General features: G+C 40.6%; 1 protein-coding gene across 1 annotated transcript in view; it reads left to right on the top strand.

Annotated features, from left to right (window-relative positions):
- The window catches only part of ADGRV1 (adhesion G protein-coupled receptor V1), a 421,530-nt gene extending 418,489 nt beyond the window's left edge, over nt 1-3,041 (top strand). Inside the window, exon 90 of the mRNA XM_074952844.1 lies at nt 2,322-3,041. Coding sequence (XP_074808945.1) covers nt 2,322-2,440 — 119 coding nt within the window. The 3' untranslated portion in view covers nt 2,441-3,041. The remainder of the gene's footprint in view (nt 1-2,321) is intronic.
- Nucleotides 3,042-12,367: the final 9,326 nt, after the last annotated feature.

Consider the following 12,367-nt stretch of genomic DNA (forward strand, 5'->3'; position numbering starts at 1 on the left):
ACCTTAGATGCATCCAATGAAGTGAGCTGTAGCTCACGAAAGCTTATGTTCAAATAAATTTGTTAGTCTCTAAGGTGCCACAAGTCCTCCTTTCCTTTTTGCAGATACAGACTAACACGGCTGCTACTCTGAAACTTGTCTCTGATAATGACCATTGCCAGATGCTTCAAGAAACCCCCACAGTGAACAATGCTAGAATAACATGTTTGCAAGAGAAATTTCTTTCTAACACCATCAGTTACCTAATGACCTGAAGCATGAGGGTTCATGTACATTGTAAAATAGTCCTCATTAACCATGAAAGTGTCTAATCCTTTTTGAAAGCCATTCACCTCTTTGTCTTAAAGATATCTTGTGGCAATAAATTCCACAGGCTAATTGTTTTGTGCAAAAAAATAATGTTCATTTATCTATTTTACATGTGTTGCCTTTCAAGTTCATTGAATGCCGTCTTGTTCTTGCATAATAAAAGGCCAATATGAGTGTCTGATTTACCTTCTCTATATCACTCATTATATTGTATCTCTCCTTTCTAAACTAAACAGTCCCCGTCTAAGAGAAGGAAAGAGTGCAAAAAACAAGAAAAGGAAAAAAAATAGTTATGCTTTTTTCAATTTCAAACAGTTTCATCATTAAGGTAATTAAGCACTTAGTGTCTAACTTTAGTAGGCACACTGGCTTCAATAGACCTACTCCTCAACTTAAGAGCTTCGCTAATTCAGACTCTAAACTCCTCCACAGCTAGCATTATGGTACATCCTGCCCCTATCAGACTGCTTTTTACACCTCCCTTGCTTGATAGTGATCTCTCCCCTGAATGAATTCAGGAATCACACACCCAGAGTGTTATACCTTCTTGAATAAAGAAAAGGAGTACTTGTGGCACCTTAGAGACTAACAAATTTATTTGAGCATAAGTTTTCGTGAGCTACAGCTCACATGCATCCGATGAAGTGAGCTGTAGCTCACAAAAGCTTATGCTCAAATAAATTGGTTAGTCTCTAACGTGCCACTAATACTCCTTTTCTTTTTGCGAATACAGACTAACACGGCTGCTACTCTGAATCCATACCTTCTTGAAAAAGTTAACCTGTCACTTTGCTTTCTTCTGAGTCCTTCTCCATATTCAAAATCACAGCCTATGTCTTATAGCTGATCTTTCACATTTCCTATATTCACCCCCCCCCCACCCACACCCCCCCAATTTCCTATTTGGAAGTGCATGGTGAAACTTACTAAAGGAGAGAGCAACTGGTGACCTAAAAAGATATGAGGCACCTTCTGAAACTTAAAAGGAAAACTGTTGACTCCCTACCTTACCATTTCTAAACATTCTAAAGCCTAGGATGCCAGCTAGGGAGAGAAGAGCAAGAAGTCAGCTTTACAACTGATTTATATTTCTTAAAATATTTTAGCCTGAAAAAATGGAAATTATGGCTTTCATGAGCATGACATTTTCAGAACCTAATGAGCCAAATATCATTCCTGGTGTAACTCCTTTGCAATCACTGGAGTCACTGGATTTTGCCCAGTCTGTGTAATTTTCCTTAGCCCTTGGCTATCTGTAACTGATTTCACTGGAAAGTAATGTCTGGTGTTAATCTGTTTAGGAGTTACCACACTTAATTTCATTGATGTGCAGTTCTGAATAAATCTGAATCTCAAGTCCCGAAAAGCCCAAATAAGAGCTGTTCATTTTTATGCTTTGTTTACTACAGTGTTATCTTGCACTAGAGGACAGGCACAATGCATCAGCCAGTGCCAGTTGTAGGTTTAAGCAGGGAGGGTTAAGGAGGGATATTTAACCTGCCCATTTGGTCATGCTGAAAGTAGAATCCTATTGAAACAGCTGAAATGATCATTTTAGCATCATATGGTAGTTTCCACCACTAGAAATGAATCCCCTAAGAAGAAACTCCTGAGGGTCAAATTTTGAGCGCTACCTTAACCAGGCTTCCATTTATGCATGTGATGTCAGGGAAACAGAGACTGCCGGTAGACATCCAAGTTCCTGTTCACACCATCAAATCAGGTAATGAGACATTTAAGTCTCATGAGACATTTAAGTGACCTACGTTGTGGGCAAAGACATGAACAACGTAGGTGCAGAGATGTGTCCTCAGTTAAATGAGCCTACAGTCTGTGGGTGCAAAGCTGTAAACCATATCAGAAAATCTGCTGTACTTTTGTGGGGGAGGAGAAGAGCTGCTGTAATAAGAATAGAGAAGTAGGGCAGGTTTCCTTGTGTAACAGGATATGATGTCATCCTTGCTGTTTCAGTCTTCAGTCCTCATTGTTTGTTTCTTGGCTTTGTGTTTCAGGTGCAGGCCTCAATATCAGTGATAATGATTCCTACCATGGCAGCCAGGATGGAGGCAGCATGGCTAACTCCCAGATTGTAGAACTTAGAAGAATACCCATAGCAGACACTCACCTCTAACACCATTGGTTGTTTTTTTTTTTAAATTCAAATCTCCATATTTTTATATTTTTATTTCCTTTTGCACTAAAACACTACATGCAGCTGTGTGGTAGAATGCTGTGAGCTGTACTGGATGATTAACAAAGAATGGTAGGTTTTCTTTTTGTATGTCAGAAAATATCCTGTACATTTTTACAGTGACTGAGCATCAACAGATTCAATGGAAGTTGGCCCAGATTTGTATCCTCTAAGTGGATGCACATATTCCATGAAGTGTAGATTTTTTTTAATTACCCTGTATGTGTAACACCATTTAATAAACCCAGTAGAGTTCATTTGATATAAACATGTCTGTCATTATTTGTGTCTGAGCACTGTCCAAGTGAAAAATAATATTTCTGGAACTGGAAGTTGAGGTGGTGAATTATAGTTGAGCAGGAGAGGATTTTAATGACAGAGTCTCTCCCTGTAACATGTTCTTTGGTTTTTGAGAGGTAACAACTGTGAACTTCACAGAAGCAAGTAAAGACACAATACTTGCTCCAGAGATCTTACAATTTAAATTCTGGCATGACACAACATGTGAGGGTCAGAAACAAACAGAAGGGAAGGAGAGATAAAGGCCAGTTATAAGATCACTCAGTTACTCAGTAGGTCTATGCATATCTTGAGGGTTCTGTTACACTGTTGTTGGGTTTGTTTTGTTGTGTGGACATTTTAATTTGAAATAGTGCATTTTATAATTGCATTTTGCGTAACTGAGCGACATCAGAGACCTTTGACAGTCAAACTGTCTTTAAGAAGGTTGTCTGGGATCTTTCACTAAAGTGTAACCTTTATAGTTTGTTCCTAAATAAAAATAAATAAATTAGTTGTTATAATGCTTGTCTAGTATATCCTGCTGCTGTTAACAGGTATTGTTGTCCAGCTTCCATAATAATCCCATATTTGCATCTGCTTAAAACTTTCTGAACTTCTGCTTTATGAATTTTTGCATGTTTGGTCTCCACCTAGAAGGAAATTATTTTGGTAAATGTGAGTACCGTCACTTCAATCATTCTTGGAGAAGTGTGAAAGTGAAAAATACATACTTTTAGTCAAATTTTCAGATGTGAGAAATAGCCTTGGCTGAGACTGTGTGCAGAGTGGAGGAGAGGTAATTACAGGGCCAGAATAAGTGTACCTTGACTATGGTTCTGCAATTGATCAGAAATAAAGGAATCTATTCCATGATTTTCATAACTAAATAAATGTAAGGACTGTCCTTTATCAATGACACATACATATCTGGTCATACAGTGGGCAGGGAGGAGGTGTGTCTCCCGCTTTTGCTGAAGCCAATTACTCTTCACTGTGACTATACTGCCTAGCAAATGTGAACCCTTCAGCTGCCAGTACCGCTAGTCTCTGCAACTGCTGGGGAGGACAGCAGGCCACCTCTACCATTCACAATCTGAAGAGGAGAGTATCTTTCACCAGGTAGGCCCTGTCCAAGGCCCCAGTTGAGCAAAGAATTTACAGACACTTAACTGCATATCTGTGCAGTAAATCAAACATGTGCTTAACTTTACACATGTACTTTAGGCCCATTGAAGTTAATAGGATTTAAGCTCATGCCTAAATTTAAACATGCACTTTGTCGAACAATGTCCTAAGTTCTCTGGCTGCCAGTTCATTTGTCCACTGCTCTTGTGCTCTCCACACAACAAAGCAAATACCCACTGAGGGTCAAATCCTGGTACTGTTGAAGTCAATGGCAATAGTGCAGATGGAGAGTTTGAACCTCTATGATTTGGGCCCCAATTCAGGAAAGCCTCTTTATTTAGGACAGAACTTAAGCACCTGATTAAGAGCTACTGAAGTAAATGAGACTTGAAAACATGCTCCTAAGCTAGGTACAGTAGGGACAGTCTTTAAAAATTAGGTGCATGCTACCCAAACATTCATCAGGCAACTTGTTGGGGGACCAGCCATAATGGATAATGTTCTACAAAATAGTGAATACTCTATACATATTTTGGGATTTCTGTTTCTTCACTGTTAGCCTATATGTAGACACTGCCAACATGGGGAGCTTGCTATTTTATGTGCTTGTGTCTCTTAAATATGCCATTGAACTGAGACTCTCATACACCCATATTTAATTAAAATCAAGTTTGTACAGTTTGCTAGTCATGACAGTATACATATTTTTATTATGTAGGAAAACCAGCAGTTGAAGGATTTTTGTGCTCTTACTGGGTCAGTTTATGGTGAGTATTGGGCAATGCAGGTATTTCACATCTGTCCACTAATGCCTTAACACGAAATATAGTTCTGGAGGATGATTGTGACACTATTGTCTAAGGATTGCTCAATTGCAAAGGAGTTAGTACAGTCACAGATGTTTTATTAGTTTGCAGTACGTGCTTACACACACGTGGGAAGAAGAATGCTTGTTTGATTTTGACTCATGACCATCAATGCTGACATCTTGTGTCACTTTGACATGTTGCTCAATGGGCCTGGTCATGAGGTCACTGTAAATGCATCAGCATTTGTCATAAATATAAAGGGAAGGGTAAACCCCTTTAAAAATCCCTCCTGGCCAGAGGAAATCTCCTCTCACCTGTAAAGGGTTAAGAAGCTAAAGGTAACCTCGCTGGCACCTGACCAAAATGACCAATGAGGAGACAAGATACTTTCAAAAGCTGGGAGGAGGGAGAGAAACAAAGGGTATGTGGGTCTGTCTATATTCTGTCTTTGCCGGGGATAGACCAGGAATGGAGTCTTAGAACTTTTAGTAAGTAATCTAGCTAGGTACATGTTAGATTATGATTTCTTTAAATGGCTGAGAAAAGAACTGTGCTGAATAGAATAACTATTTCTGTCTGTGTATCTTTTTTGTAACTTAAGGTTTTTGCCTAGAGGGGTTCTCTATGTTTTGAATCTAATCACCCTGTAAGGTATCTACCATCCTGATTTTACAGGGGGATTTCTTTATTTCTATTTACTTCTATTTTTATTAAAAGTCTTCTTGTAAGAAAACTGAATGCTTTTTCATTGTTCTCAGATCCAAGGGTTTGGGTCTGTGGTCACCTATGCAAATTGGTGAGGCTTTTTATCCAACATTTCCCAGGAAAGGGGGGGTGCAAGTGTTGGGAGGATTGTTCTTAAAATCCAAGGGTCTGGGTCTGTAGTCACCTAGGCAAATTGGTGAGGCTTTTTACCAAACCTTGTCCAGGAAGTGGGGTGCAAGGTTTTGGGAAGTATTTTGGGGGGAAAGACGTGTCCAAACAACTCTTCCCCAGTAACCAGTATTAGTTTGGTGGTGGTAGCGGCCAATCCAAGGACAAAGGGTGGAATATTTTGTACCTTGGGGAAGTTTTGACCTAAGCTGGTAAAGATAAGCTTAGGAGGGTTTTCATGCAGGTCCCCACATCTGTACCCTAGAGTTCAGAGTGGGGGAGGAACCTTGACAGCATTGTTGGAAGAAGCTGGTATGGTGATACTAGTTGCAGAATTTGGATTTGTAGCCACTGGTGATGTTTGTAGGGTGGATGGTCACAAGACTAATCTGTTTTGGTATCACAGACTCAATGATTTGGGAGAAAATGCAAACTGGGGGAAATCCTATTTTCTAATAGCATGAGACTATCGGCTAACTTGTGCTGTTCACTGAGTACCCAAGAGACAATAAAGATTCATTTCAAAGCACTGCACCTGCATGCTCCTCTTCACATATGTCAGACAGGAGCAGCTTTACAGCTAAAGTGACTTCAAATTGACAAGACTCATTGCTTCTGCTGGCACTCCGATCCCAGGCAGTATTTAAAACCTGATGCAGACTATAAGTAGTTCTTAGATTTTACCAGATGAATGAATACATAGTTAGACATCTACTCGTGTAAAATGAATGGACTAGATTTCAACCATCTGTTCGATCGTTGTACATGAACAAAACAGAGAGACTCATGTTTAGATCATCCCTTCTCTTAGATGTAGAAAGAGCCCCTGATTGTTCCCCTGGGAGCTTATCCTTTGGGTTTGAAGGAGCAAGAGGAGCTGCAGTTTATGTCTAGGTACAAATTTTCTAGGCAGCTGGAAGAAAAACATCTATTTTCATGCTAACTCATGTCAAAGCATCTCCTCCCTCCTCCAAATTTTGCTTCAATATATTGTCATAGTGTACATAAGCATACACAATGCATGGATGCTCTTTAGGCATTTATGGTGATTTACATGTTGAATCAAGAGCATAATAATAGACCTGATCGAGTATTCACATTTTTTAAAGGATGTTTGATTTGGCTGGTGCAACAGAGTCTTGCTGAGCAGACAAGTAAATAAATAAAGCAAGTATTATTGTTTTGCTAAGTAGGGCACATAATCCTATTAGGAAACCTCTTAAAAAAAGCCACTGGGCAAGATTCTGATCTCACCTTCACTGGTGTAAATCCAAAGTAATTCCATTGACTTCAGTGAATGGTCTCCCACAGCAATTTAAAAATGTCCAGAATATTACTTTTAATTTTCAGAGATTGATAACTTAGTTAAATTCTGCCCATGCCATACAAGTCCTAGATCCCCCTAACATCCTGGGACCAGATTCGTCACTGACTTATATCCTGCAAGCCCACAGATTTGCACATTGGTCTTCAAGGATTATTGCTGGTATTACAAACTGTTATTCTTAGCCAGAAACTTTATACACTAGAGTTTTACCCCAAAGTGTGGGTACTGGGTTACTTAAGGTGAGTATTAGCCCTTTTCCCTTGGTAGCTGAACAGTGTTATTTTTGGTTATTTAGGACACCTGGGGCCAATCAAGGGCCTGCAAGAACCTGTTAAAAGCCTTGTCTCCAGCCAAACAGGGGCATGTGCTAGGAGCTGTGAGAGGAAGGCAAGCTACTGGAGAGCTGGGCAGTTCTGCTGCTGATAAGCACCAGGAAAGAAATCCTGCATTTACAGAGGCGAAGGGTGGGCAAATCTCTGCCCAACCAGGATCTGAGGGAAGAGACCCTGCCCAAGGAGAGAGACTGAACCAGGTATCTAGTCTGTGGCCACCTCACCTGCAGGGGTTATCAGAGACTGAGAGGCTCCCTTGCCCTTCCCCCTTCAAGGAGGCCAGGAGTAACCCTGCTCCAGCAAATGTGTGGACAGCAAGCCCAGGGGTGTGGGGGGAAAACTCTGAGGGAAAGAGGAATACCATAGCCCGCTGGGAAAACTCTGAGGGGAAAGAGGAATACCCCCACCCACTGCTAACAGAAGTGTGGGACCCACTGAGGCAGAGAAGAAGCTCTGTCACAGAGGGTAAGGAATTCATCAGTCGTGTACAATGCTAGACTGTTTATCAATTAAACACATTAGTACTAAACAGTCTCTGTTAATTCACTGCTTTAAATTTGTGGACTAAAACACTGAAACTCACTCAGGCCATCAGCTCAAGGCCCGATTTGGAGGCTGATGAGTAATTGTGCAGCTAGATTTTGGGTACAACACACACAACTTGTTATGAAACACACCCAGGGCTCTGAACAATCTAAGAACAATCTCTTCCACCCTAACCTAGACTGACAACTGTCAGGGCCAGAGATGTGTGTAAATAGGATCCTAACCCAGCCTTGTAATTACCATAACTCCACCCATGGGAGGGGTTTCTTCAATGAGCGAAGGATCCTTCCTTTTAGATTCTTTTCAAATTCATACATAACCTCTTGCAGAATGCTGAAGCCAGGTCAAAGGGCCAAACAGAATGTCCCCAGTATTGCTGGAGCAGCCCAGGCAGAAGACAACTACAGTGGCCATTAAAAAGGTGCAACACACTTTGTCTCCGCTGAGGTGTGTTCCCTAAGCTTGTTACACAGTACAGTGTAACATGAAATTTGTCCCTCTTGTATGTAAAAGGATTGCTCATACTCCACCTGTTTCAAGGGGAACTGAAATGTCAGCTCACCATGTCATCATATGCTTACAAATGAATTACATGCCTGTTACTTATAAATAGATTCTGCCAGTGCCAAGCTTCCAAAAGGAACAGGAAACTATGTATCACTGGTAGACTTCATATATAAAATTACACAACTCTAGCTGACTGACCTGTAGTGCCTGTCTGACCTGCTGTCTCTCCCTCTTCCTCATGCTCGTGATTCCAACATTGCCCCTACCAAGCTCACAATCCAAGCACACAACCTTCTTGCTATGCCCACAATCCTAGCATTCTCTACTTTAAAACTGAGCAGAGCCCTTTCCTGCCACCAAAAAGCCCTAAGTGGAGACACACACACCCACTCCCTAAAAATAGCCATTAGGCCACACCCTTCTACTCAGCATCACCGAAGTCCCACCCCAAGGACTCTAATTAGCCACAGTGAAACTACTTCAGTAGAAGGAAGGCCCTTCATCAGATTATAACCCATTGGTTAGGGCACTCACTTGAGAGAAGGCAAAGCCCTGCTCAGGTGGAGGAGGGCCTTGAGTTGGGAAGCTGCGCATCCCCGCTGAGTACCCTAACCATTGGGCTAAAAGTTCTGAGGGAGGGCTCCGCCTCTTTCTGCTGCCTGCACCCACAAAAACAGGTTAGGCACCTAATGCTAATAGAAGGTTGGCAGCTGAGAATACCACGCAGAGGAAGGCGCCTCCCTCTGACCTGGATTTAGGTGCTGAATTCCTCAAGCAGAGGTTGAGGCTTAGGACACACCATTCTCCTCAGCATCTCCTAATGGCTAATTTAGGAGATGAGTCACCTACCATGCTGGCTTCTGTGGATTCCATTCTCAGGTGCCTGTCTATTCCCATTAATTGTATAGGGAGCCTTGGTGCTGAACTCAGGCTTTGTGAATCCCAGTATGTTTGTTTTTTAGGCACCTAGAAGTTAGTCATGGTGATGCTCAGTGTCACCACACTAAGTTTCTTTGTGAATCTAGCCCCTAGGCGCATACTTCAACCACTGGAAGTATTCATATACTTAAAGTTAAGTGCTCTACACATTGCTATATCAAACCCTAAATGCCTTAGGAGCAACGGTTGTTTCACCAGTTGTTTCTGGCTTGCAGTGCTGCATGTGGAATCAGACTAAGGATGAGGAGGGGATCTGGGTATGGTGGATAAAGTGCTGGTAGACAGAGTAGCTGGAAAATCAAATCAATTCAGAACTTTGAAAGTAGCATGGAGGAGGCTAATAAATTGCCTGATGATCCACTGACTTTTTAGAAGAATAGCTAATAGATATATATATATATATATATATATATATATATATATATATATATATATATATATAGAGATTTATATTAAAGATAATCCACTGAATATCAGAAAATTGTACAGAATCCCCAGGAGATGGACAAGTAATCTTCTGAGCCAGTATACACAGTTACTGTTATGCCATCACACCCCAGGGATACAGACCTTGTTTTTGAATGCAGCATGCTCCAAAGAACAAAGTAAATGGAAAAACAACACCATCTTGCTTGTCTAACCCAGCACATGAGACGTGAGTGTTCCTGAAAATGATCTTGTATTGCAAAGGAAACAGAAGATGAGGGTTGTCTCCTCATCACAAAAATAATAATATGCTGGAAAAGGTAACCCAAAAGGGAAAATAATTGGGGAGACTATGAATAAATGGGGAACTGAAATATCCAAGTTGGCTAAGAGCTATTGCTGGATGCAAAGAGACTAAGATACAAAAGTTTTAATAATGAATATAATTGACTCCTACAGCTAGCTATGACAAAGGTTTGTTTTGGGGCTGATTCATGTTCTAATGTGTCCCTAAATACCTATGTGAAACTGTTGGAAAATGTGTCCTTTAAACCTAAGGGGAAAGGTAAATTAAGTGCCCCTACTCTACCAGAGAATGTACTGGGTTCCTCTTTCTGTATGCTGGGTTTTATTTCATATATACTGTCCTATAGTTAAAGTGTTAACAACTGTATTTTACCCTGAGCAAATGCCATAGACATTTTCACAAGGGCTGAGGGGAAAGGTTACACTTCGCTTACAGATTGTGTAATGTATCATTTCATGCTCCAGAACAAGTGGCTGAATGGGAAGGAAGAGGAGGGTATCCAGGCACATGCATTAGGCTGAATGTGCACATTTTCCCGTTGGGAATTGTCTGTATATTTTATCAATAATTTGCAAAACAACAAACCAACAAACTTGGCTTGCAGCTTCTCTGTATATCTAGTGGGATTTAATCAGAGTTAAACTACATATTCCAGGAAATCACATGATATGTGGTTGCTAGGAAGGTACTCTTGAGTTCCCATCTGACCAGCAAAATTTTCACTTTGAAATGTTCTGGATGCAAGTAATAAACGATGACAGTGTAGCAATAGGAAGATATCACGAGCGAGGCTCCTGAATCTCTACTCAGATCTCAGGCTACCCATATAGAGAGAGGCTATCTGTGCTATAACCAAGTACCTTGGCACAGCTTCCTAGGGCAACATGGTTCCTTCAAGATATAGAAAATTTTGGTTCTGTGCTGCCCCCACTATCCACTGCCCCCCTCCAGAGGTTTTCCCAATATGACGGGACAGCCTGTAGAAATATGATGACTTAAGCACAGTGCCCAGATAGAGTGATTAACATGGAATCTGCAGATGTTGAAATGAACCAAGGAAATGGAATGTAGAAGCCTTCATTACTAACATCTCTACTGAGACTTCAAACATATGTTAACATTTTAGGCAGATAATTGCAATAGACCCATGATAAGACTCAAAAGAGACCTGGGGTGTAAAAACACCTAAAGTTAAGCTCCTTTTTGCAAAGATTCCCTGGAGACTTTCTTTCATCAGTGGAAAGAAAGAAAAAAAAAAAAGAATTCTGTTTCCATACCGGATAACGCTGTTTTCAGCCTATATTACATGGGAATGTTAACATATGAAATCTAAATGCATGTTAATTTGAGATGGTGAGTAAAACCAGATTTGAGCTCCATTTTGGATTGCAATATTCAGCAATCAAATATGGACATGAATAACCTTGACTTCTTCAAATCTGAAAGAAAATGAAACTATACCACAACTAATAGCCACAGACTCAAGCAAAAATTAGTGAAATTTTCTATCTATAAGGATTTTCCATAGTACCCATCATTGTAATAAGAACATAAGAACCACCATGCTGGTGGATACCCATAATCCATGTACTCCAGTATCCTTTCTTCTGACGGTGGCCCGTGCCAGATGCTTTAGAGGAAATGAACAGACTAGCTCAATTTTGAGTGATCCAGCTCCCAGTCATCCAGTCCCAGTTTCTGACATGGGGTTGTGTCCTGACTATCTTGGCTAAGAGTCATTGATGGACCTATCATCCATGAACTTATCGAATTCTTTTTTGAACCAAGTTATAGTTTTGGCCTTCACAACATCCCTGGGCAATGAGTTCCATACTTTGACTGAGTTGTTTGAAGAAATGCTTCCTTTGATCTTTTAACCTGCTGCCTATTAATTTTGTCGCATGACTCCTAGTTCTTGTGTTGCACAACGGGGTAAATAACACTTCCATATTCACTTTCTCCACACCATTCATGATTTTATAGACCTCTAACATATCCTTCCCACTCCTTTGTCATTTCTTTTCTAAGATGAACAGTCCCAGTCTCTTTAGTCTCTCCTCATATGGAAGCTGTTCCATACCCCTAATCATTTTTGTTGCCCTTTTCCTGCACCTTTTCCAATTCTATTAAACCTTTTTCGAGAGAGGCAACCAGAATTGTATGCAGTATTCAAGGTGTGGGCATATCATGGATTTATGTAGTGGCATTATGATATTTTCTGTTTTATTATCTATCCCTTTCCTAATGGTTCCTAACATTATTAGCTTTTTTGATTGCTGCCGCACATGTTCTTAGAGAACTCTACACGATGACTTCAAGATCTTTCTTGAGTAGTAACAGCTAAGTTAGAGCCCATTATTTTGTATGTATAGTTGGGATTATTTTTTTCCAATG

Source organism: Natator depressus, chromosome 5 (assembly GCF_965152275.1).
Source record: "Natator depressus isolate rNatDep1 chromosome 5, rNatDep2.hap1, whole genome shotgun sequence".
In the NCBI taxonomy this organism is placed as follows: domain Eukaryota; kingdom Metazoa; phylum Chordata; order Testudines; family Cheloniidae; genus Natator; species Natator depressus.